This window comes from Prunus dulcis, chromosome 6 (genome assembly GCF_902201215.1).
Source record: "Prunus dulcis chromosome 6, ALMONDv2, whole genome shotgun sequence".
Taxonomy (NCBI): domain Eukaryota; kingdom Viridiplantae; phylum Streptophyta; class Magnoliopsida; order Rosales; family Rosaceae; genus Prunus; species Prunus dulcis.
The window spans coordinates 24,143,261-24,167,774 of NC_047655.1; the positions used below are offsets into that span (position 1 = coordinate 24,143,261).

Genomic DNA, 24,514 nt, shown 5'->3' on the forward strand with positions numbered 1-24,514 from the left:
CCTGAACACGCTTGCGTTTCCAGGGGTAAGTACACAATACACCCATCACTGACACCACAATCACGACCGTCAATATGCTTACTGTATTCCTTATAATATCAAGAGTCTCCATCTGTCTTGATTCTTCCGAGTTTCTGATCCACTACTATCCCTACTACTCGTGTTATGATTTGTCCTTCCTGCTTCTCCTTCTCTGCTTAAATATTTGGATTCCACCTCTGATCGTGGCCATACACGTGGCCATATTAGTTGTCTTTATAAGTCTCCATGCATGTATGGTTAGTGAATATTAATGTTGATTTTCATGCCACACTACGTTTTATGATCCTGTAAATCAATTAATTCCGCAGCTTGTTATCATTTTATCATTTTATTATTTTATCATGAGGAGTTTAGTCATGCGCATATTGTCTATTTACATACTTAAACTTAATGAATTAGGTCTAATTTGTACAATTATTCAAACTGAAAAAATATATATATATTAATAAGCTTAAAAAATGTGATTCAAGAATCCAACTCAAACTACGCATTTTATTTTATTTATTTTTATTTATTTTGGTCGAAACAACGCATTTTGTTATGTATTCAAAAAAAATTTTAATACATTGTTGGTTCTATAAACTCATGCGTCAAATATTGTTTCTTCATATATACTAGGTAGAAAACAAAATAAAAAAACCAAAGCAGAATAATGAAGAGAAGAGCGTTTGTCCCCTTCTAGAGGAGGATTATTTGATTTAATTAATGAAATAATTGACATGAAATAATGAATATTATGTACATGAAAAAATCCCAACCCCTTTCTAACAGTCCAACTTAGCAGTTCACTTATAACTCTAAATTAGAAATGTGCTGTTTGAGGTAGACTAGTAACACCATATGCCCATACATGGTAGAGGTAGTGTAATAGACGTCCGTCACCTATAAACGAAGCAATTAACATGCACTGCCAACATGTCCTCCTCCCCCTCCACCACCACCACCACCAAAATCACCTCCACCGCCAAAACCAGCGCCACCTCCTATGCCGCCGTCACCAAAACCAGCTCCACCGCCATAGTCAGCCCCACCGCCAAAGTCTGTTCCAATGCCAATATTGGCTTCAACGTCGTTATTAATATGGGCTCCACCGCCTAAAGCCTCCACCTCTACCACCGCCAGTACCACCATGGGGGACAATTGTACCGTTGTACGCCTTCCGAAAAACAAACTCAAAGCGATCATTACAGCAAAGGCCACAAACATAAGTGTGACTATGATTGTCCACGTCTCCATCTTCATTTCTACTGGTATACGTTATATGTAACATGCCCATGGCAATGGCATCCCTTTTTTAACCAATTACAAATATTAAAAGTGCCTTAAGAAAAATTCAAGTTTACTTTTCCCTTTGACATGCGGAAGTTCAAGGTTTTGAGTTTTCAAACATAATACAAATGCTTGGTAAACATATATATGACCTCGTCTTTAAAAAATTTTAAAAATTAAAATTAAAAATTGCTGATAAAATATGACTCAAATATTGATCTAGTCAAATAGAGGAGGCAAACACGGTTGCGAAAAGCATGAGACTATAATAAACTACAAGAGGATGAGATTTTCACACAAATTATCAAGGTGTTGTGGAGTTCGAACCTGAGACCACTAATTTACAAATTAAGACCATTTTTCATTGTGCTAAACTCCGTTAGCAAGTAATATTATACGAGGAATATTGTAAGTCTTGTTAAGTGAGTAGAAGATACCATGTGGCTTTCTGCTGGGTATGCCAAAGAGGATTACGTAATTGTTATTCCTTATTCCGGAGTCTTTGACTGCTACGTATTTCAATTAATGGTCAAAATAGATAAGCAACAAATCTGTATATATGTATAGCCAAGGAAGTAACGTTTTATTGATTTATTCTGAATGAAAACTCGCATGGTGTTGAAAATTTGTAAAATTATGAACAGTTCTTGTATTTATCTAGAGAATATCTCCGTACTGTTATACACGTGGTAAATATATAGTAGGAATCATGATTTTTTTTCTGGTATTTTGACATCGATCCGATACTAGTCGAACCCAAAACCTATTTTGAATGTAATTCAAAGCCAACAGGTTACAAATGATGCGATAGAATCATGATTTTTTGATATGCATACGTATCCAAAAGAAACTAAGAAACACCTTATAACATGAGTACGTTGTAACACAATGATATGACGCAAAAATAACCCGTACAAAAAACAATACAAAAAAAAATAAGGAAAAAAAATGTGAATCTTGGAAAGAAGAAGTGTACGTAGCTGAGGATAAATACACAGTAGTGTCAATTACTCAATTTATTTTAATTTTAAAATATTAATAAATTTATTACAAGAGTATAAAGCCCCTCATTGATAACAATTCTCAAACATCTTGGCAAACACATATATAAGGGCCACGAGCACCGAGACCCGGGCCCCGGATGTGACCATTTGCAACCAGATGTCCGACATTCTTGATTCTTCTGTTTTCCGTTCGATTACTATGCCCTACCACTTGTGTTATGATTTGTCCTCCTCCTTCCTGCTCCTCCTGCTCCTCTGCTTAATATTTGCTTTTCAGCTCTGATTGTGGCCGTACACGTAGTCATATTAATGTCTTTATAAGTCTGCATGCATGTATGGTTAGTGAATATTAATATAATATTAACGTTGAGGTGTACAATTCTTACATTAGATGTCACGTGAAAACCCTCTAGGCACATTTGGTGGACTTTGAGTTATGTATTCGAATCATGATTTTTGAGAATATGCATACATAGCTAAAAAAACTCAGTAACGTCTTATAATATGAGTGAACTGTAATGCGATAGTCAGAAGAAAAATTTACCCATATAACAGACAATCCAAAAATAAAAATACACAAAAATGGAAAAAATGAGAATCGAAACAAATCTTGGGAAGAAGAAGTGTAGCTGAAGAGATAAATATGCAGTGTCAATTAATCAACTTATTACAAGAGCATAAGCCCCTTATATTATATAGAAAAGTTGATATAGATTCAAATTCCTATTGAGAAGTTGAGTTTAATCCTCGGATTTGGTGACTTTGATCCAAATCCTTTGATTTTTGTGCCACATAAATTACATTCTTTTAAAAATATTTTATGATGTAATATTTTTTTTATTTTATTTTTAAAATAATTTTTCGTTCCAATATTGCCTCTTATGACTTGAATAGGGTAATAGTCATTTATGTCATATTGCCTATTGCCTATTGCCTATTGCATAGGTATATATATGTTTTTTCATATTTTCGACAATGTGTAATAGTATTTTATGTATGTTTTTTTATAGGTAATATACAATTTTATTTTGTCTATTTTTGTATCTGACTTATAGGTAGTCTTCTAATTTATGTTCCTAACTTATAGGTAACACGATTTATCACTAAGTATTTCGTTGCTAATAATAACACTATTTACCAATATGCACTAGTAAAAAAAACCCTTGCGAGACCAAATTTTGCGCGACGAAACTTGAAACTTCGTCGCTCAAAGTCTTGCGCGACCAAATTTTGCGCGACGAAAAAAAATTTGTCGCGCAAAGTCACTTCGCGCGACAAACTTTTGCGCAACGACAATACATCGTCGCTCAAAGTCTTGAGCGACCAATTTTGCGCGACGAAAAATAATTCGTCGCTCAAAGTGACTTTGCGCGACGAAAAGTAAACTTCGTCGCGCAAAGTCCTTATAAAAATAAATAAAATTAAAAAATTATTTTTCAAAAAATTTTCCATGACGTAATCCAAACATTTTGTCACCTAAACCAATTTATTTTTGTTTTTTATTTTGTATGCATAACACTTAAGAAATTAAACGGTATATATATTTATTAAGTAACTTTAAATTTATTATTTTAGATCGGATCGGATTTTTATTAGAAAAATATATTCTTGTTGTTCGGATTGGGTTTTTGTTAGAAAATATATATTTTAAATTGACGATCGAATTATTTCATTGTATTCATATCGGGTCAAGGAGTGTAGCAGTAAAAATCATCAAAATCGGAGTTAAAATAACCGTTAAATCTTGATTTTTCATTATAACCGTCGAAAAGTTTTATCCCCTTACTTGATCTCTGAATGTTTATTTTTTCCGATTTTTGGCGTATATGATCTCGAAGTATAAACAAACAAGTTTGACGGTTGGATCGTTGAAACTAGTTTTTTTGAATGCATATGCCATCAAAACAATATATTCACTAACAATTAAGAGTTTATTTATACTTTCGTTAAATATAACATAAGATTTTGTGGTATCCACTAGTGTAAATATTTTAAATTGAAGATCAAATTCAGTCATTTTATTCATATAGGGTCAAGGAGTGTAGCTGTAAAAAATCATCAAAATCGGAGTTAAAATAACCATTAAATCTTGATTTTTCATTTATAACCATCGAAAAGTTTTGTCCCGTTACTTGATCAATGAATGTTTATTTTTTTTCGATTTTTGGCGTATATGATCTCGAAGTATAAACAAACAAGTTTGACGGTTGGATCGTTGAAACTAGTTTCGTAGAATGTGTATGCCATCAAAACAATATATTCACTAACAATTAAGAGTTTATTTATATTTTCGTTAAATATGTGGTATCCACTAGTGTAAATATTCTAAATTGAAGATCAAATTCAGTCATTGTATTCATATAGGGTCAAGGAGTGTAGCTGTAAAAAATCATCAAAATCGGAGTTAAAATAACCGTTAAATCATGATTTTTCATTTATAACCGTCGAAAAGTTTTGTCCCGTTACTTGATCTATGAATGTTTATTTTTTCCGATTTTTGGCGTATATGATCTCGAAGTATAAAAAAACAAGTTTGACGGTTGGATCGTTGAAACTAGTTTCGTAGAATGCATATGCCATCAAAACAATATATTCACTAACAATTAAGAGTTTATTTATACTTTCGTTAAATATAACATAAGATTTTGTGGTATCCACTAGTGCAAATGTTTTAAATTGAAGATCAAATTCAGTCATTGTATTCATATAGGGTCAAGGAGTGTAGCTGTAAAAAAATCATCAAAATCGGAGTTAAAATAACCGTTAAATCGTGATTTTTCATTTATAACTATCGAAAAGTTTTGTCCCGTTACTAGATCTCTGAATGTTTGTTTTTTGTGATTTTTGGGGTATACGATCTTGAAGTATATACAAACAAGTCTTATGGTTAGATCGTTGAAGTGTGTGTGTGTGTGTGTGTATATATATATTTATTTATTAAGTAGCTTTAAATTTATTTATTTTGTACATATAACACTTAAGAAATTGAATAGTATATACATTTATTAAGTAGCTTTCACCTTAATTATATTTTAAATCATAAAATAAAATATTTTTATTTTTTATTATTCATAACAATTATTTTTATAAATATTGTGCTACGAACCAATTTTTCGTCTCTCAAAAGTTTGCGCGACCAACAGTTCGTCGTGCAAAACTCAAAAAATTTGGGCGAGTACCAAAAATGGGACGCGGGTTTTTAAAATTAAAAAAAAAACTTTAGACTTTGCGCGACCAATATTTTTTGTCGCGCAAAAATTTGGGCGGGTACCAAAAATGGGACACGGGAATTTTTTTATATAATTGTTTTAGACTTTGCGCGACCAATATGTATTTTTCCTCGGGCAAAAATTTAAAGATTTTGGCGGGTACCAAAAATGGGATGCGGGAATTTTTTTTTTTAAAAATAATTTTTTAGACTTTGCGCGACCAATATTACTATATTCGTCGCGCAAAACTTTGCGAGACCAATATGTTTCGTCGCGCAAAACTTTGCGCGACCAATATATATTTTTCGTCGCGCAAAAATTTGGGCGGGTACCAAAAATGGGACGCGGGAATTTTTTTATATAATTGTTTTAGACTTTGCGCGACCAATATGTATTTTTCGTCGCACAAAAATTTAAAAATTTTGGCGGGTACCAAAAATGGGATGCGGGAAATTTTTTTTCAAAAAATAATTTTTTTAGACTTTGCGCGACCAACAGTATTTTCGTCGCGCAAAGTGATACGATTTTAAAAACCGAAATAACTCCTCCACCATTTTCTCAATTTCTTTCTCTACTCTTACCTCTCCTCTCTCTTTCCCTCTCCCCAAATCCCACCCTTTCTCTCACACTCACTCCTCTCACTTAATCTCTCATCTCTCTCTTCACTATCTCTCACTCTCACTCACTCTCTCATCTATCTTTTCACTATCTCTCACTCTCTCATCTCTCTATCACTATCTTATCTAATTCTCTCACACTCACTTCTCCCTCTCATTCTCACTCACTCTCAATCTTGCCAAAAGGTATATTCTCTCCAAATTTTAAATTTTTTTCATTAATATGTGTTTTTGGAGTTAGTTTTGAGTTTGTGTGGGGTTTGGGGTTGAGTAAAGGGGAGAGATTGGAGTTTGGGTTGGATTTGTGGTATACCAATTTTAGGGGAGATTATGCATTCTTTTTTTTTCTTTTTTTTGTTATTTGACCATATTTGTTTTTTTTATAGGTAATCATCAAGACTTTGATGGCTAAAGTTGAGGATTAGGAAGCTATCAAAACATATTATCCGCCACTACCGCCACAATATGCTTGCATTAAGATTTTATTATTGTACTTTGTTAATTCATGTGTACATTTTGAATATTATATATATATATAAATATTTATTGGATAATTTGATCACTATTTTTCATATGTAATTTTCTTTTGAATATGTCAATTTAAATTAAAGTAATTAAGAAAAATCTTACAATTAAATTAAATTTAAAAAGTAAAAATTTGAATAAATTAATATAATTAAATTAATATCAATTGAAATTAAAGTGATTTAAAAAAAATCATACAATTAAATTACATTTAAAAAGTAAAAATTTGAATAAATTAATATTAAAGAAATAATAAAACAAAAAGTCAAAAACCTTGCGCGACAAAATATTTTGTAGCGTAAACTATTAAATTAGTTTATTTTAATTAAAAAAAATTTAAAACACAAAAAATATTTCGCCGTGCAAATATTTGCGCGACGTTAGTATTCGTCGCGCAAAACTCTAAAAATGTGGGCGGGTACCAAAAATGGAACGCGGGAATTTTTTATTTTTTATAAATTTTTTTGAGACTTTGCGCGACCAATGTGTTTCGTCGCGCAAAGTTTTGCGCAACCAATATTTCTCGTCGCTCAAAGTTACTTTGCGCGACCAATATTTTTTCGTCGCGCAAAGTCTTTCTTCACGATCTTTGCGCGACGGATTTGCGCGACGAAGTTTTTGTCGCGTTAAAATTTGTGCGACTACAATGTATTTTGCGCGACGAAATTCTCTTCGTCGCGCAAAGTGTAAAATGTAGTAGTGATGTCAGGTACATAATTTAATGTGGGTGCTTGTCTGGTCGATTGGTATAATATGTGGGTTTTTACTTCTTATTGATTAAATTGTATTTTATCCATATATTAAGAATATTATCAAGGAAAGAATTCAAAATTTAAATTATGGAATTCAATTATAATGAAATAATGCATTAAATTTAGATTTTCAATATGTTTTCCTTATTTGTCAAATCGACAAAACAAAAAAAAGTAATAAATGTCAAAGGACCTACATCTAAAACAAAAAACGCGAGGACTAAACCCAATGACAGCTAATTGTTTTGGACCTAGATCTAAGAAGCCCTATATTTTATGTATGTATAATGTATAATTGACTATATATATGTATAGAAAGACCATCTCAGGCATCTTCAGAGTCTTGAACACTCTTGCGTTTCCAGCAGTAAGTACACGATACACTCACCGCCGACACCACAACCACGACAGCCAATGTGCTTACTATAATCTTTAAAATATCAAGAGTCTCCATCCGTCTTGATTCTTCCGAGTTTCCGATCCACTACTACCCCTATTACTTGTGTTATGATTTGTCTCCTCTTTCCTACTTCTCTTCCTCCGCTTAAATATTTGCTTTCCACCTCTAATCGTGGCCATACGCGTGGCCATATTAATTGTCTTTATAAGTCTCCATGCATGCATGCATGGTTAGTGAATATTAAGGTTGGTTTTCATGTCACACTATACGTTTTATGACCCCGTGGGTCAATTAATTCCTTAGCTTGTTATCATTTTATCATGAGGAGTTGGGTCTAATTCATACTTAAACTTAATAAATTAGGTCTAATTCGTACAATTAGGTCTAATACGTTTAGTCATGCGCATATTGTCTATTTACATACTTATTAAACTTAGAGATATTTAGTGATATACCCATTTCTAGCACTAATATTATAAATAAACCCTACACAATTGAATTCCTATAAACAAACCCAAAAAAAACTCAAAAAATGATAGCTAGCCTTATTGAATTTAATATTGATTATTAAATTACTTTGATGCCCTATTGAGTGCTTTGGGTATTTTTATGAGATTTTGGGGTTGGGCTTGTTTTAAGAAATTGATGGCAGTTTTGTAATTTATAAGAAGTTAAAAGCTTTTTTGTTATATTGTAAATGGGCTTTGGGTGTGTTTCTAAAGTCCATTTTATATAGGGTATTTTTATAATTTGGGCCCCCATTTGGGTATAATAGTGAATCTCCCTTAAACTTAATGAATTAGGTCTAATTCGTACAATTATTCAAACTGAATTTATATTTATATATATTAGGTCTAAAAATGTGATTCACGCATCCAACTCAAACTACGCATTTTGTTATGTATTCATTTTTTTTTTATATACTTTGTTAGTACTATAAACTCATGCGTCAAATATTGTTTCTTCATACTAGGTCTAGGTAGAAAATAAAATAAAAAAACCAAAGTAGAATAATGAAGAGAAGAGCGTTTGTCCCCTTCTAGAGGAGGATTATTTGATTTAATTAATGAAATAATGACATGAAATAATGAATATTATGTACAGGAAAAAATCACAACCCCTTTCTAACAATCCAACTTAGCGGTTCACTCTTATTAACTCTAAATTAGAAATGCGCTGTTTGAGGTAGACTAGTAACACCATATGCCCACACATGGTAGAGGTCGTGTAATAGACGTCCGTCACCTATAAACCACGCAATTAACATGCACTGCCAACATGTCCTCCTCCCCCTCCACCACCACCACCACCAAAATCACCTCCACCGCCAAAACCAGCTCCACCTCCTATGCCGCCGTCACCAAAACCAGCTCCACCGCCAAAGTCTGTTCCAATGCCAATATTGGCTTCAACGTCGTTATTAATATGGGCTCCACCGCCTAGGCCTCCACCTCCACCACCGCCAGTACCACCATGGGGGACACTTGTACGCCTTCCGAAAAACAAACTCAAAGCGATCATTACAGCAAAGGCAACAAACATAACTGTGACTATGATTGTCCACGTCTCCATCTTCATTTCTACTGGAATACGATATATGTAACATGCCCATGGCAATGGCATCCCTTTTATAACCAATTACAAATATTAAAAGTCCCTTTGGTGTCCAAAAAAAGAAAAATTCAAGTTTACTTTTTTCCTTTGACATTCGGAAGTTCAAGGTTTTGAGTTTTCAAACACATGCTTGGTTAGCATATGACCTTGTCTTTAAAAATTGCTGACAAAATATGACTCAAATATTGATCTAGTCAAATAGAGGAGGCAAACACGGTTGCGCAAAGCATGAGACTACAATAAACTACAAGGGGATGAGATTTTCACACAGACTATAAATTTGTCATGGGAATTCGAATTTGAGACTATTAATTTACAAATCAAGACTCTTTTTCACGGTGCTAGACTCCATTAATATATATGTCATATACGAAGAATATTGTAAGTCTTGTTAGTGTGTAGAAGATACCATGTGGCTTTCTGCTGGGTATGCCAAAGAGGATTACGTAATTGTTATTCCTTATTTCGGAGTCTTTGACTGCTACGTACGTATTTCAATTCATGGTCAAAATAGATAAGCAGCAAATCTGTATATATGTTAGCCAAGGAAGTAACTTTTTATTTATTTATTTTACGTAGCTGAGGATATAAATACACAGTAGTGTCAATTAATCAATTTATTTTTTATTTAAAAATTTTAATAAATTTATTACAAGAGTATAAAGCCCCTCATTGATAACAATTCTCAAACATCTTGGCAAACACATATATAAGGGCCACGAGCACCGAGACCCCGGCCCCTGATATGACTATTTCCAACCAGGTGTCCGACATTCTTGATTCTTCTGATTTCCGATCGACTATTATGCCCTACCACTTGTGTTATGATTTGTCCTCTTCCTTCCTGCTAGCTCCTCCTCCTCCTCCGCTTAAATATTTGCTTTCCACCTCTGATTGTGGCCGTACGCGTGGTCATATTAATTATGTCTTTATAAGTCTGCATGCATGCATGGTTAGTGAATATTAATATAATATTAATGTTGGTTTTCATGCCACACGTTTTATGACCCCGTGGATAATTAGTTCATTTTATATCAAGTTGCAGGATTTAAACTTAATATATTAGGTCTAATTCATACAATTATAGAGACTGATTATATATTAATACGCTTAAAAAGTGTGATTCCACCTTTTTTATTTTATAAAATAAATTTCTTTGCTGATTAAAATATAATGACTCAAATGGTGATCTAGTCAAGTCAAATAGAGGAGGTAAATCATGAGACTATGAGAGTAACTTAAAACTTAATTGGCTCTTATAATTAATTTTTAAACTTTTTGTAGGGAGTTTATGGATCGTTTGATCCGTCAAGGCTACCCAGACGCGGGATTATATCATGCGAGTATTGACACACTTCGACCTTGGTACAATTATAGATTAGTGAATCTCAAATACTTTGAATCAGTTGCACATAAGTGAATTTCACTTTTATTAGAGAGAATTACATAACATGATCGTTTGAGGTGTACAATTCTTACATTAGATGTCACGTGAAAACCCTCTAGGCACATTTGGTGGTTTGGTTTGGACTTTGAGTTATGTATTCGAGAATTTCAACTTTAGAAAATTTTCTTTAATAAGTGAGATAAGCATCCAATTACCTAAATTAGTTTTAGTGCTCAATTTAATTGGCATTATCCCAATCCTTGTGACCATATTGATTGACAGCGTGCCTATTTGTGTTGTTAATAATTGAGGAGGGAGTGGGTGGCAATCGTATGATCATGGCTCTCTCAGAATGATGACAAGGCCCAACAAGAGAAGGAAAACAAAAGGCTAACAAAAACAAGCAAATCGACATTAAAAAAAAATCATGGGAAGAAGAACTATAGCTGAAGAGAAATAAGTTTCAATTAACTAATTACAAGAGTATAGTGAACCATGCAGAAAGGAAAAAAAAAAGGAGAATTATGAGCTGAGTATGTAAGATCAGCAACCGGCATAACCAGCGTCGCAGCTGCAGCTGCCGTTTCCGCCGCTTCCACGTTGGCGGGGGTTGGAACTGAGGCAGCAACAGACGAGACCCAACAGCAGCATGAAGCCCGAGGCTGAGGCTAAAGCTTCTGCCCAGTTCAGATAATGCTCCATCCTCCTCCTCCTCCTCCTCTGCTTAAATTGCTTTCAACTTCTCCTGGTCATATAATATATAGTCTTTCTTTTACAGCTCTGCATCATAGTATATATATAGAGAGCGCGCGCTTCAATTGAGGGATTCCTCAAATAAACTTAATATTATGCATTCTGGTCTGCACTAACAGTTGAGGTATCTTTCTTGATCTCTTTATTGGAGGGAAAAAGGGAATAATGGTATCAAAGTATCTATCTATCAGCAGCTGGCAATTGCAAGGCATGGAGGAAATTGTAATTGTACTAGTGGCGCACATGGGCTGGCGGAGGCTGAGCTTCATAAAGGCCAAAATAACATGGCCCAGTCTGTGGATTTTAGACTTACAGCACAACCCAAATGTTTCCAACTCTCTCGTCTCATATTTTAAGCCACACACATATATATAAATATTTTATTTTATGTATTTTCTATGGGTTTTTTCAGTTGCCGAAATCCATAGGAAATCTAAATGATAAACCTTTTAATTTGCTTCTTTTCTTTTTATGCTTTCCACTTTTGTTCTCGAGGATGCATCTGTAAAAGTAGCCTTTTCTTCTCCTTTTCTTCTTTCCAAAATTCCAAGAGCAAACTTAGCACAAGAGATTGCTTAGCCGGGCGCTTTTTCTTTTCTTTTATTTTCTTTTTTTCTCAGGACAAACGGTGGGGCGGCCCTTTGAATATTCCTATTGTTTGTATAAATGAAATAGGCGTGTGAGATTAACAAACCAATTCATTTGCTAATAAGTAATAGCAAATCCACTCGACCACTCAATAGGCCAGCGCTTCGTTTATCATTTAGAGTTGCAGATCATTTCGAATATGGAAAGAAAGTTGCTTCACGAAATCTGTTAAATTAATATTGCAACTCAACAGACCAGAATGGCTCCAATGTCTTGAAATCCAAAACATGGTACTAGGTGTGCTGCCGTGCTACTCCCATAGGAATAATTAACAGAAATGAAAGTCAATTTAAAGGGCGTGGGGAGAGAAGGCACTTCAATTGGCGTGTCCATCTTCTTTTGAAAATTCGGGTTACACAGAAGATGGTTTTTCAAGAGAAGATGAGACTGAGTTTGCCACCCTCAAAAGAAATATTGTTTATTCGATGAAGGGCGCAAAGAGAATTATAGCATTTCCTGCAAGCAAAGGAAACCTAGGACCAAAGCTAAGGACGCTCCAAAAATACTCAAACCACTCAGAAAAACCGTGTGTACCTTGACCCGAATAAAACCCATATACAATACAATATCATTCGCAGGCATAATTCACAGGCATAACTTAAGATAATATAACTCATTGAGCAACTAAATCACTACCTTCTATTAAAAGGCAGAGACAAGCAGAGGGGGCATGATAAACACATGCCCATATATTCTAAGAATGTTAGACACTACTGCACATAATAAATTCCTCCACTGTTTCTTACAAATACGGATAGCGAAAAGAAGCAATTTCCTTTACATAAACAATGTTCATCACGATTTACATCCTGCTGTTGATTTGCAAAGGTAGGCAGCTTACCCGAGTCACAAGAGTTTCATTCCAGCCAATATTATTTTAAAGCAGCCACAGCCAAGCTCAAGTTCAGAAGAACCACAACTTGTATGAGATTCCCAATCAACAGCACAATGCCTAAATAGAAAAACAAAGCCTGTTGAAGAAACAGGATAAACAAAACATTATTAGTTCAATAGTACTAACTACTCCAAAAAATAAAAACAATTCAGTTATTACATCAGCAGCTGCAAACTAGAAAAGTACATCATTAATGGCGAGTACAGAACAATAAACAAACCTGCACAAAACATAGTCAAAAAGTAGAAACAAAGCAGGATTCACTCACATCTTAGGAGCTACAGGTAAGCTACAGCTCACTATAGTTGCGCCACACTGCACGAAATTCCTCACGGAAAGTGTTCAGGCGTGCTTTCAAGTTAGGTGTTCTGAAGCTTGCATGCAACAGAGTGGCTGAGAGAGAGGAAGGACAGAGAAAGAAAATCAATTAGAAAGCATACGGCATGTCAGGAAAATGAACAGAAATTTTTAGAAAGCTACGTACCAAGCAGTCCGAAGGCGAGTGCCCACAGTACAGTTAAAAGACCACAGGAAACAAACCATAGAAAGAAACTCACTACAAATAGGAAATAGATGGTTATTAAACAGTGGAATAATTATTTTTTAAAGGAATAAACAATGAAACAAATATTCAATTCACAGACTAGCTTGCTTGGACTACTCCAAAACATATATAGGAAAGAAGACATTGCTTTCAAGATTTACATACCAGAAGAGAATATGAAGACAAACACCCAGCGAGGCCGGCCACATATGAATATTGCTCTTTTAGCTGATGGACGTCCACGAATTACAGGCCTGGAAATAATTAAATAATCATTGAAGCAACTGTATTGGGTGCATAGCAGGTCAAGTGATAAACAACCAAGCTTACGTAAGAGGAGGTCTCATCTTTGCAGCCAAATGTGGAGAGAATTGTCTCACAGTTCTCGATACTTTCTCACTAAAAGTACCTGCAAAGCTGTAGCAATGATACTTAGCAACAATGTTTTCAGCAACTAGCAGATAGTTCCCTAGAAGTTAATAAAGGAAGAACGAGGATTTTAGGATTACCCTTAACTGTAGAGAAGTGCATCTCATTCAAACAAAGATTCTTTAGTAAGCAAAACAACGTGTAATGAAAAAACTATATGGTTTAATTAGACTCATCTAAGGGCAAAAACATGAAGAAACTGAACTTCAAATAGTTGTTTCATGACTTTATCTAAATAACTACTTTTTCCATTTACGTTTTCTGGCTAGATCACCTTGTTCAAATCTAATGTCTCAAACTCTTTATAAGATATAGAACCAAAAAATACTTGGTCATACTAAGTTATTCTGCAAAGTACTGAAAAACCACAACATGCTTATGCAAATGAGGAGGTAATTACCACAAGGGTAGGGCTCTGATTACAAAATAACAAACTGATGCCCCAAAAGTGTACAAAAAAATATAAAAGGAAAATTGGTGCACTGATCCGGATAGCCCAATTAATCCAAAAATTGACTCACTAATCACTACAATCAATAAACACAAAAGTAGCAACAAAAAACACATGAGGCAGGTGCATGATGCGCATGTCTACATGCACCAACAAACAGAGCAGGATTAGAGTGTATTACCTGTCATTAAGAATCGCAATGCTGAGTGCCGTAAGAAGAGCAGCTACAATAGCAAGCGGCCTCCGAAGAAAAGCCAAGCCTACAGTTGACAGTGGAGATTTTAAAAACATGTTTATATAGAGAAGTTAAAAAGCGAAAGTGATTCCCCCCTTATTTCATCAGGAAAAAAAAGATAAAAGATATTGATTGAAGTTGTGTCATTTGCTTACCAAGAACGAAAATGATCAAAAGGAAGTAGTTGGTCCTGTAGCTGCAAAAGCATGCAAATCTGATCAAATTACAGAATACTAATCCCACATATCGATAGCAAAGAACGCGCGAACAAAGGAGACGAGACGAATAAACATGATTAAACATAATTAATTGACTAATTCAACATCCAACCTCATTAGATACCTCATAATCTGCATCTGACAGTCATTATTGAACTGAATTCAGTACAAATAACAGCCTCAATAGGACGCAAATAAAAAATTAGGGTTTACACATATAATTTGACCGCCAATAACCCCGTAGATTCGAATTACAACAACATATACAAGGTAAACTCCGTGATATTAGAAGAGAGGGATCGTACTAGTAGAGATTGCATTTGAGGCGGCTGTTCCATTTGGAGGAGGATCTGGGGACGGTGAACTTGGAGAAGAATTCAGAGAGAGGGCGAGGCGGAGAAGACCAATCCACTTCGCGGAGTGCGTCGATCAGATCCTCGGCCGTAACGTTGCCCCAATCCATTTCTGTGATGCTCTTCTGTTTCTTCGAAACCCTATCTAGACTGAGCCGAGCGAAGAAGAAGATGAAGAGTGAGGAAGGAGAGCTCGAAACGCTGGTTGGTAAAAAAGAAACAGAATCGTCGGAAAAGAAGGAATTTGGGGGATGTTTTGGTGTGTTGATCTGGAATTTGTGGAATTGGGGAAATGAACATATGCGCTTTAGCCAACGAGACGAGACGAGACGAAGTTAACGACTGGAATACTAAAAGAAACTGGGGACACGCGAAAAATAAAAAATAAAAAAAGTAGTTTTGTGTCTGAGCCCGGGTTCGAACCGGGGACCTCTAGTGTGTGAGACTAGCGTGATAACCGACTACACCACCCAGACAGTTGTGCTAACGTATGATGCTTACAATATTTATTTTTTATTTACAACATGCAGCTTAATAACATTTCAGCATCTGCGAATGTTTGCAGAGACCCAGAAACTAAAATTTGAGGGCGGTAGACCAGTTGGTCAAGGTAGTATGTACCCTTTTCATTACACCTGAGTTTGAATTCCTTTTTGTTTATAATATCGTTATTTTTAAAAATAAAGTAAAAAATTTGATGAACTGAGCCATGGTCTAAAGGTGGAGAAAGACTAACATTATTTACTATTTCCAGCCAATAACTCAAACTAGGCTATTCTGGAGTAGCTAAACACAACCACCCACTTCGTCCTTGATTGGAAAAATCTCTTGTTGTATAGTACCTATCAAACATATTACCTCATTCACCTGCTTTCGCATGCAAATTTGAGGTTCTAATCAAACTACGAATTAATGGGCATCCAACTTGTACTTGGACCACTCCTTCCTATGGTGTTTGCTATTTTATTTTTTTTATTTTTTAATAAACAATAGTCTAAACTACTATCAATTGTAGCTTGTTTGGGAATACTTTTGTAGAAATCAGTTGTGTTCATAAGCACTTTTTTAGAAGTGTTTATGTTAGAATAACGTCAAAATATTTATTGAAAATTCAAGTGCTTCTCATTGATTCATGAAATCATGCACTTCTTCATAATATTTTTTTACCCCAAATTAAAAAGAGACTCAAACTTAAGTGCAAAAGGATAAATTTATTGCCCTAACTAGCCTAATCCACATACGCGGACTAGCAAAATTTTAAAATATTATTTCTTTTAAGTAGTTGCAGAGAGTGATGAAATTATAATTAAAGAAAAATATGAGAGGTAGGTGAATTCATAGGTTTGGTTTGGTGAGTAGCAATAGAGTCATCCTTTATTATTTTATTATTATTATTATGAAAGGGCAATATGATTCTTTTTTATTGATGACTATCTGCCACATCAATTATATGACAAGTTATTTATGGACACATAATATTTTCTCACTATTGATATTTCACAAACCTATGATATAGTATATGAGAAACTAGTTGTCACAAATTATTTTGGTAATCATTTATCTTGTAAAAGGTTCATATGATGACTTATTTTTTACTTTTTTTGATTGGCAAGTTATTTGTGGACATATCATTTACTATATACATGTGCTTATAAAAATAAAATAATTATTTAATATGAATGTTACGTTACCATCATCACGTAATGTTACTAATTTTTTTGAATATTAATACTGTATTTTAGGCCGTTACATATAAACTGATATATTAACAACCTCATGTTACATAATGAGTACCATATGAATGGGTTCACAAAATGTGGTTGCCTATTTTTACTTTTTATTTAATCTTAATTTTTAAATTTCCCTTTCTTTCACGAACAAAACGTTTTTATTTCAACGTTGAATTCAAACTCCGAACAGTGAGACCGCTTTTTTTTTTGGCAAGAATAAATAGAGGGACCTTTTCCCGTTGCAAGAGGAAAGAGGTTTAGCACATTAATTTCGCCTTGGCCTAGGCTCATTAGCAAATTCCAAGAAGATCAAATAAAGTTCACCAAAAGTATCTCCATTCGTCAAACCAATAACCACGCGACACGTTCTCAACCCATGACATTATTGGGCCGGGTCCAATCCCATCATCACCAACCTCAACAAGGAAATACGCCCGCCAACCACACCGCGCCACCTGTGAGACGACCGGGAGACAAGACACTCTTAGTGCGCGCCATCACGCTACCCACCTTAGACCGAGCCGCAGGCTACCACATTCCTCCTCGCTCCCTGTTATCTTCTAGCTCCACGCTTTCTCTTTCAAGCCTCTCTTCCCTGTCTCTGTACTTGGACGCTATCGAAATCCAATCAGCAAAAAAACCACCACTAATCTCAATTATTATCACTAATTGCAATCATCACAAAATTAATCAAATTAGTTAACCAATATTTTAATCGATTAATCATTTCAAGTTTTTCACCTTACATTCGCAATTATTAAAAACAAACAGAAAATCTCCATTAATCTCTCTCCAGATTTTCTCTCTCATCGTTTTATCGAATTCGGCCGAAATCGAATCCTCGGAAGATCTCTATCTATATACGAGGTCCTGTAAGTTGGGAAAACGAGATTCAATTCGGGTCGGAGCGGGTTTCGGGTTCGGAGCTTAGGGTTTTGTTATTCGGAGGGTAGAAATGGCTCACGCGTCCGGGAGGGGAAGGGTGGTCGGAGACTATCTGGTGGGTCCGCAAATCGGGTCGGGTTCGTTCTCGGTGGTTTGGCACGCGAGGCACAGGGTCCATGGGACCGAGGTGGCGATCAAGGAGATTGCGACTGGCCGGCTCAACAAGAAGTTGCAGGAGAGTCTAATGTCTGAGATCTTTATCTTGAAGAAGATTAACCACCCCAATATTATTACCTTGCACGATATTATAGAGGTTCGTGAATTTCAGTTTGTTTAATTGTTTATGTTTTTGGTTAAAGTTCTGTTTGATTGCCGAGAAAGCTAAGGAAAGTGGAGGGAAATAGTAATTGAGCTATTTTGTGTTGTTTTTGTTTAAACTTGTCTGGTTTCCAGGTTACAGAAAATTTTGAATTTTAGGTCAGACTTTGGTTGCGTTTGTGTTGTTTGGAAAATTCAAACATTGAACTCTCTGTGTCGGAAAATTCCAAGTGTTTACTAAGCTTCACATTAAAATATATGGAATCTTCCTATTTCCTTTCTGAAGACAAAGCATTAAAATTTCCAGGGAATTTGTACTGTGCATTGAAACAATTGCATTTTCTTGTTGCATTTAATAAGAAATGTGAATACTTTTAACTGAAAATGGCTTCCCCAGGGTACTAACTTCTCTTAATTAAAAACTAATAAGACTTTCTGCATTAGTTGAGGAAAGTGAATAGGGTAAAGCTTGCAGAATTGGAGAACAGAATAATTCTTTTTGCACATAAATGGAAATACACCTTTGTAATTGGCAAATAGATAAAAATAAAATTGGTGCTCTGCTTTACTTTGTTCTCTTTTATGAGTGGGGAAAGACTAATCTCACTTTTTCGGTCAATTATCAACTTCGAATCACCTCTCGTTCCTTTTTTCTCTCATAAGGCTTGTTTCACATTCACTTAAAATAGGTTCCTGGGAAGATCAATCTGGTATTGGAGTATTGCAGAGGTGGTGATCTTTCGATGTATATTCAACGCCATGGAAAAGTGCCAGAAGCTATTGCAAAGCACTTCATGCAGCAGCTAGGTTTGCATTGGATTTTGCTTCTGCAAGTCATTTTTCTTTGTCCGTTTTGCATATTCACTGAGTCATACATGTACTGATGTTGAAGTGATTGTGTTATCTGCAGTGGCAGGTCTGCAAATGCTTCGTGACAATAATCTTATACATCGGGATCTAAAGCCACAGGTTTGGATGATTCAAAATTAAATGTGATCGTTCTATTGGTGCAATGATGGTTTAGCTTAGTTATATTGTTCAACAAGATCATCATTATCACTTATATAGTGATGATCTCTTGCCAAATAGTCTAGGTGAGGTTGTGAATCAGGACCACATAATCAGACATGATTCCATCTGATTAACAATCCTGCTTGATACTTGGCAACATAACATGCTTTAATAAGATGACAATATAACATGCTAGACTGTCTTGTAAGAGACCATCACTATACATACACATACATATGCCGGCATTCTGTAGTAAGGAGCTAAAATAAGTAGCTAATCCTGGGGCATTAGTTCTAGGATTATGACACTCCTGCAATTTGGATTAGAATATCCCCACTCGTTTTAATTTCGGCAATAGAAGATATCTACTGGCCTTCGATTAGCTACTTATTAAGTTACTACAGCATCCTGTATGGAATATATCTGATAGTGATGGTCAGAGATGTCATAGGATATTGTTTGATATGTAGTAATCTTGTCTGTGCAGAAAGGTTTCCTAGGTATGTCATTCCATTTGTAATGTTTATCATTCTTGGAACAGAATCTCTTGCTGTCCACCAATGACAACAATTCAGTCTTAAAGATTGCAGATTTTGGATTTGCAAGGTAAATGTATCATCATCGTTTTGTCGTGTTTTTTTTTTTTTTGGGTAAGTCATTATCTCATTCAAGCATGTCCATTGACATCATTAATATCTTTTAGTAATTGATTGCATCTGGTGTTTGTTGACCTTTTTTCCCATTCATTCTCACTCTTCTTCTGAACACACAGACTAAAATTTCCCTTATTTATTTATTTATTTTAATTTTCTGGGCAGATCTCTGCAACCTCGAGGCCTTGCTGAAACCTTGTGTGGTTCGCCACTTTATATGGCCCCAGAGATAATGCAACTTCAAAAGTATGATGCAAAGGTGAAATTTTCTCTTCTCATGTGATGGACAATCATAATGATCTCATTAACCATTTCCCACTAACCTTGAACTGAATACGCAGGCAGATCTCTGGAGTGTTGGTGCGATTTTATTTCAACTTGTAACTGGGAAAACCCCATTCACAGGAAACAATCAAATACAGGTTCAATTACAAAATCTTTCCCCTTTTCCTGTTCCCTTCTCTTGGCACACCTCAAGCTAATCCTATTCATGGTCCAAATCAGTAATTCTCGCGAGTATAAATCTGCCTCACTTTTCAATTAATTTCTCTCCTGTGTTGTGCAGTTGCTCCAGAACATTGTGAAATCAACAGAGTTGCAGTTCCCCTCAGATAGCAGCAATTTAAGTTCAGAGTGCAAGGATTTGTGTCAAAAATTGTTACGCCGCAATCCAGGTATTTCACACAACGTAATAAAAGTGAAATTTGCAATGCACGAGTAATACCAAGTTAGGCCAAAAAGCGGATGGACCATATTTGGATGCTAAAAGGATTTGTGTGTTTATAATAATTTTCGTACTGCCAAATTTCTAAATGGCGTGTGAGAGATGGAAGCAAGTCATTTATATAGATTTTGTGTTGTATGAGCTGTTTCCAACCTGTCTACATCTTCTTGTATATCATTCTCATTTGGCTTGATGTTTTGTGTAACTTGAACGACCTTGGCTTAGTTTCACTTTGCAAGAACTTAAAGGATTTATTTACTAATTGTTCTGCTTCTTGATACAGCATAGGTATGTGATAATTCTAAATTGGTTTGTAGTTTCGGATTTAGTTCATAACTTTTGACCTTCATAAAAATGAGAAAGGGGTATTGTAGGAGATCCTGCAAGATTTTTCATCTCCAACAAAATATGGGATGCTAGGATGTTAAGATGGATAATAGGAAACCAGAAAAGACAGGATTAAAAATGTAGGCATTAGCAAAAGATCGAGAGTGCACCTAATATTGGTAGATAAATAAGAGAATCTAGGCTTAGATGGTATGAGATATATAAATAGAAGGTAATAGGATTAAGAAGATGACCAAACCTGACATTGGATGAAGTAACGCAAACGCATCTTTAATAAGTATAGATTTATCAGTGATACAATATATGATAGAAAAGAATGGAAAGACGACGTCGACGACGACGAATGAATGAATGAATAAATGGATGGATGGATGGATGGATCAATGAATGAATGCAATCTGCTAAGCTCCTATCATTGTTTAACGAATTTTACCCCACTGTTCTGACTCTTTTCTCTGCAATTGTGTTTACAGTGGAACGGTTAACATTCGAAGAGTTTTTTAATCACCCATATCTTTCTCAGAAGTCAGCATATAACTCATCAAGGTAAATGAGGCAAATAGTTTTCAGTCTTCATTGGTTTGACTTAAAATATGAGAATATTTTAAGATCCTCTGTGGCATGCAGGAGTAGGAAGACTTCAAGAATGGCAGAAGGATTTCCTATGTCTGAATGCAATCCAATGAGGAACATGGAGGAAAGTTGTCAAGAGGATTGCCTGCCTTTCCTTTTAGATGATGATTCGAGTGGTCCTGAAGGAAGCCCATCCTATTCAAGGAGGAGGCCCTCGATGAAGTCTACTTATGGATTTTCTCTCGATACAAAAGTTGATAGACGGGAAGCATCACCTACCACTTCATACAGATATGGCAGTGCAACACGTAAAGATAATTCTAGTCTTAGGTTGGACAACCATAGACTGTCAGATAGAAATCTAACTGACCCCCTAGGATCTATGGACCAAAAACCAATGAATGCTCGATCAAGAGGTAGAATCCTATTATACTCTCATTTCAGTATTATTTATCTGCATCCAGGCATGTCTTCATAGAACATGTTCGTAGTATTTATTATCTTATTTGCATCCGCAGTTGTGGATTCACTGGACTTGATTGATCAAGATTATGTTCTTGTGTCTGGACCTCCAGTTGATGTGTCTTCTTCCTCAGTTAGTGCTTCCAAGCCAAGTCCTTCTCTATACAAATCTGAGAGTCTCCCTCAAGAATCTCTAACCACCTCATCAAGTGCCCCGATGCAAATCATGGGGGCAGCTAATAGTAACATGTGTTGCATAGGAAGCTTGGATAGTCAGAGTTCTGCTCCAGGGACATCACTAGGATCAACGGATATGGGGGATGCTTTGGAGCAGCCATCAACACACTGCATGACAAGGCTCAATTCGTTGCAGCAGTGTGTGTCCGCTATTACTGAATTAGTTCATGAAAAGGTAAATCATGGAATTCCCACTTCTGCGATGAATTTGTTTACGATTCCTCTGTAAAATCAGTGAATTAGTGAGAAGTGCCTGATTTAGAAAAATCATAAAAATTCACTCTTTTTGTAGAGTAGCGAATAGAGAATAGTTTGGTGCTAAGATTTGATATTGGTTCCTCGCATGTGCCGTAGATGCTGCAAGCCTAATCTATGTTGGTTTGTTATACAGAATGATAGATTTTCTCTGCTAACACATTCTTTATTTGTGTTATTTCTATTGCCCATGTCTTCAAACTTATTACAATATCCGTGTTCCTTTTTTTGTTGATGTGAAAAGGTTGAGGCAGGCAAGCATCTAGAAGCATTCTCAGTTCAGCTTGTAATTCTTGCAATTTGGAAGCAAGCTCTACATATATGTCATACGCAGGCTGCCTCTGCTATGGAAGGAAGTCCAAGCCAAGAGACCACAAGATTTAGGAGCACCAACAAGAAGCATGGTAGTTCGGATGCTGAGGAATGCCTTGATGTGGTCAACACTCAAGGGCCCGAGGATATTTCCACTCAAATTGAGAGGGAATTTCTCCGTGAGGTTGAGCATGCAGAAGAACTTGCAAAGGCTATTGATCCCGGTATGGATTCAATTTTCAGATATTATCTAGAGCGTTTCTCTATTTTTTTTGTCATGCATCATTGGCTAGGGTACTTATGACCTGTAAGATCAAGTGTTTTTCTGCTTTCATAATGTGAAGAGGACTATTTCTTTTAGAAACCAGTTATGCATCATTCTTCTCTTATTTATGCAGGCATGTCTCATGAAATAAGAATGTTATGTTTTTCTTCATTTCTTCAGTCGACATGAAAACATATATTTTTTTGTTAATTGTCTCTAAATATATTAAGAAACAAGGGCACTTGTGATTTCATTATACAGCTGCTAAAAATCTTCTGGTTTTCTCTCTAATGGTTGCAGGACATACAGAGATGCCAGATGCAATGGAGACCATATTTCAGTCTGCTCTTGTTTTTGGGAGACATGGGGGCGTGAGTATATTTTTCTCTTTATTCTCATATTTGGGGCCATGTCATTCATTTCTTTATTAAATCTAGTTTTTACACTGATTAAAAAGCTGGAAAGGCATGGGTTTTTGTTTTCACATTTACGCTTTTAAACTGCTGAGCTAAAACATAAAAACAATTTTCCTTCAAGCCAAGATCTTTACATACTTAATAGCAGAGAATCAACTTATGCCTGGCAGGTTGATGAGCTCATGGGTGATATGGAAGGTGCAGCGGTGTTTTATTCGAAGGCTGTGCGTCTCTTGGTCTTTCTTCTAGTGGAAGCACCATCCCTCATTCTCAACCCACCGTTCTCTCTGACAAGCTCTGACCGATATAGGCTTCAAACTTACATTGGTATACTTAATAATAGGCAAGGTTATTCAAGGTCTCAGCGGATGGCTATTTTGAAGTGCGAGGAGCAACAGTGCCCACCTTAAGAAGTCAAAATAGTTGAAGTGTTGAGTTTCTTACTTGCCCCGATTGACTGTACACTCTGTAAAATAATTTGTTTGTACAGCAGCTATTCTTTGATTGAGGATGTGGGTAGGTGGTGGGAACTTTGTAGTTCATTAGGTAGCTTGTAATTATCGCATTTCTGTCATTAAAAGAATGATGAAATGTGCATTCGTTATTGCGTTATTACCCTTTTCTGTTTCTGTTCGGATTTGGTGCGTATTGCAGTAGTCAATAAATTAAAGGCTAATATATATGTAATTTGCACGATTCATTCATTACTTGTTTGATCATAAAGTAATTGTTAGTTGACATCTCAACCTTTAGATCTTTTGGCAAAAGCACTTGTAGGAGCCTCATTTGAATGAGACACACTTGTGTGAAACGGGAATAGCCAAACAATGCTATTTCCAATCAATTAAGGCATGTCACGCATAATAAGTTTTTCACGTAACAGTCTATAATTGGTTTGGGATAGCAAAACAGTGTTATTTCCGTTTCACACAAGTTTTTCTGCATTTGAACATAATGAATCACATGGTTTAGAATAAAAT

At 35.5% G+C, this 24,514-nt stretch overlaps 3 protein-coding genes and 1 non-coding gene across 5 annotated transcripts; 1 reads left to right on the forward strand and 3 right to left on the reverse strand.

The window, feature by feature from the left end:
- Positions 1–9,078: 9,078 nt before the first annotated feature.
- LOC117630516 (glycine-rich protein 5-like) lies at positions 9,079–9,396 on the reverse strand. The gene has a single exon (XM_034363223.1). It carries the CDS (start codon positions 9,394–9,396, stop codon positions 9,079–9,081), a length of 318 nt encoding a protein of 105 aa, XP_034219114.1.
- A 3,355-nt stretch (positions 9,397–12,751) lies between these two features.
- Positions 12,752–15,718, reverse strand: LOC117632819 (PRA1 family protein A1-like). Its single transcript, XM_034366411.1, has 8 exons — positions 15,298–15,718; positions 14,930–14,970; positions 14,721–14,799; positions 13,990–14,076; positions 13,825–13,913; positions 13,600–13,671; positions 13,384–13,508; positions 12,752–13,191 (listed from the first exon to the last, which is right to left on the reverse strand). Exons 1-7 carry the CDS (start codon positions 15,453–15,455, stop codon positions 13,405–13,407), a joined length of 630 nt encoding a protein of 209 aa, XP_034222302.1. The 5' UTR covers positions 15,456–15,718; the 3' UTR covers positions 12,752–13,191; positions 13,384–13,404.
- Positions 15,719–15,747: 29 nt separating this feature from the next.
- On the reverse strand, positions 15,748–15,821 carry TRNAV-CAC. The gene has a single exon. It is a non-coding gene; the product is annotated as a tRNA-Val (tRNA).
- Positions 15,822–17,633: 1,812 nt separating this feature from the next.
- Positions 17,634–24,238, forward strand: LOC117631214 (serine/threonine-protein kinase ATG1c-like). 2 transcript variants are annotated; one of them, XM_034364241.1, is made up of 13 exons: positions 17,634–18,273; positions 18,968–19,085; positions 19,189–19,247; positions 19,831–19,895; positions 20,108–20,201; positions 20,284–20,364; positions 20,508–20,616; positions 21,488–21,560; positions 21,642–22,003; positions 22,106–22,461; positions 22,786–23,077; positions 23,419–23,489; positions 23,705–24,238. In XM_034364241.1, the coding sequence occupies exons 1-13, from the start codon at positions 18,031–18,033 to the stop codon at positions 23,942–23,944; spliced, it is 2,163 nt and encodes a 720-aa protein (XP_034220132.1). In that variant the 5' UTR covers positions 17,634–18,030; the 3' UTR covers positions 23,945–24,238. The 2 variants fall into 2 exon arrangements, with proteins under 2 accessions (XP_034220132.1, XP_034220133.1); XM_034364242.1 differs by lacking the exon at positions 17,634–18,273 and having other exon boundaries at positions 19,051–19,085; positions 19,777–19,895.
- Positions 24,239–24,514: the final 276 nt, after the last annotated feature.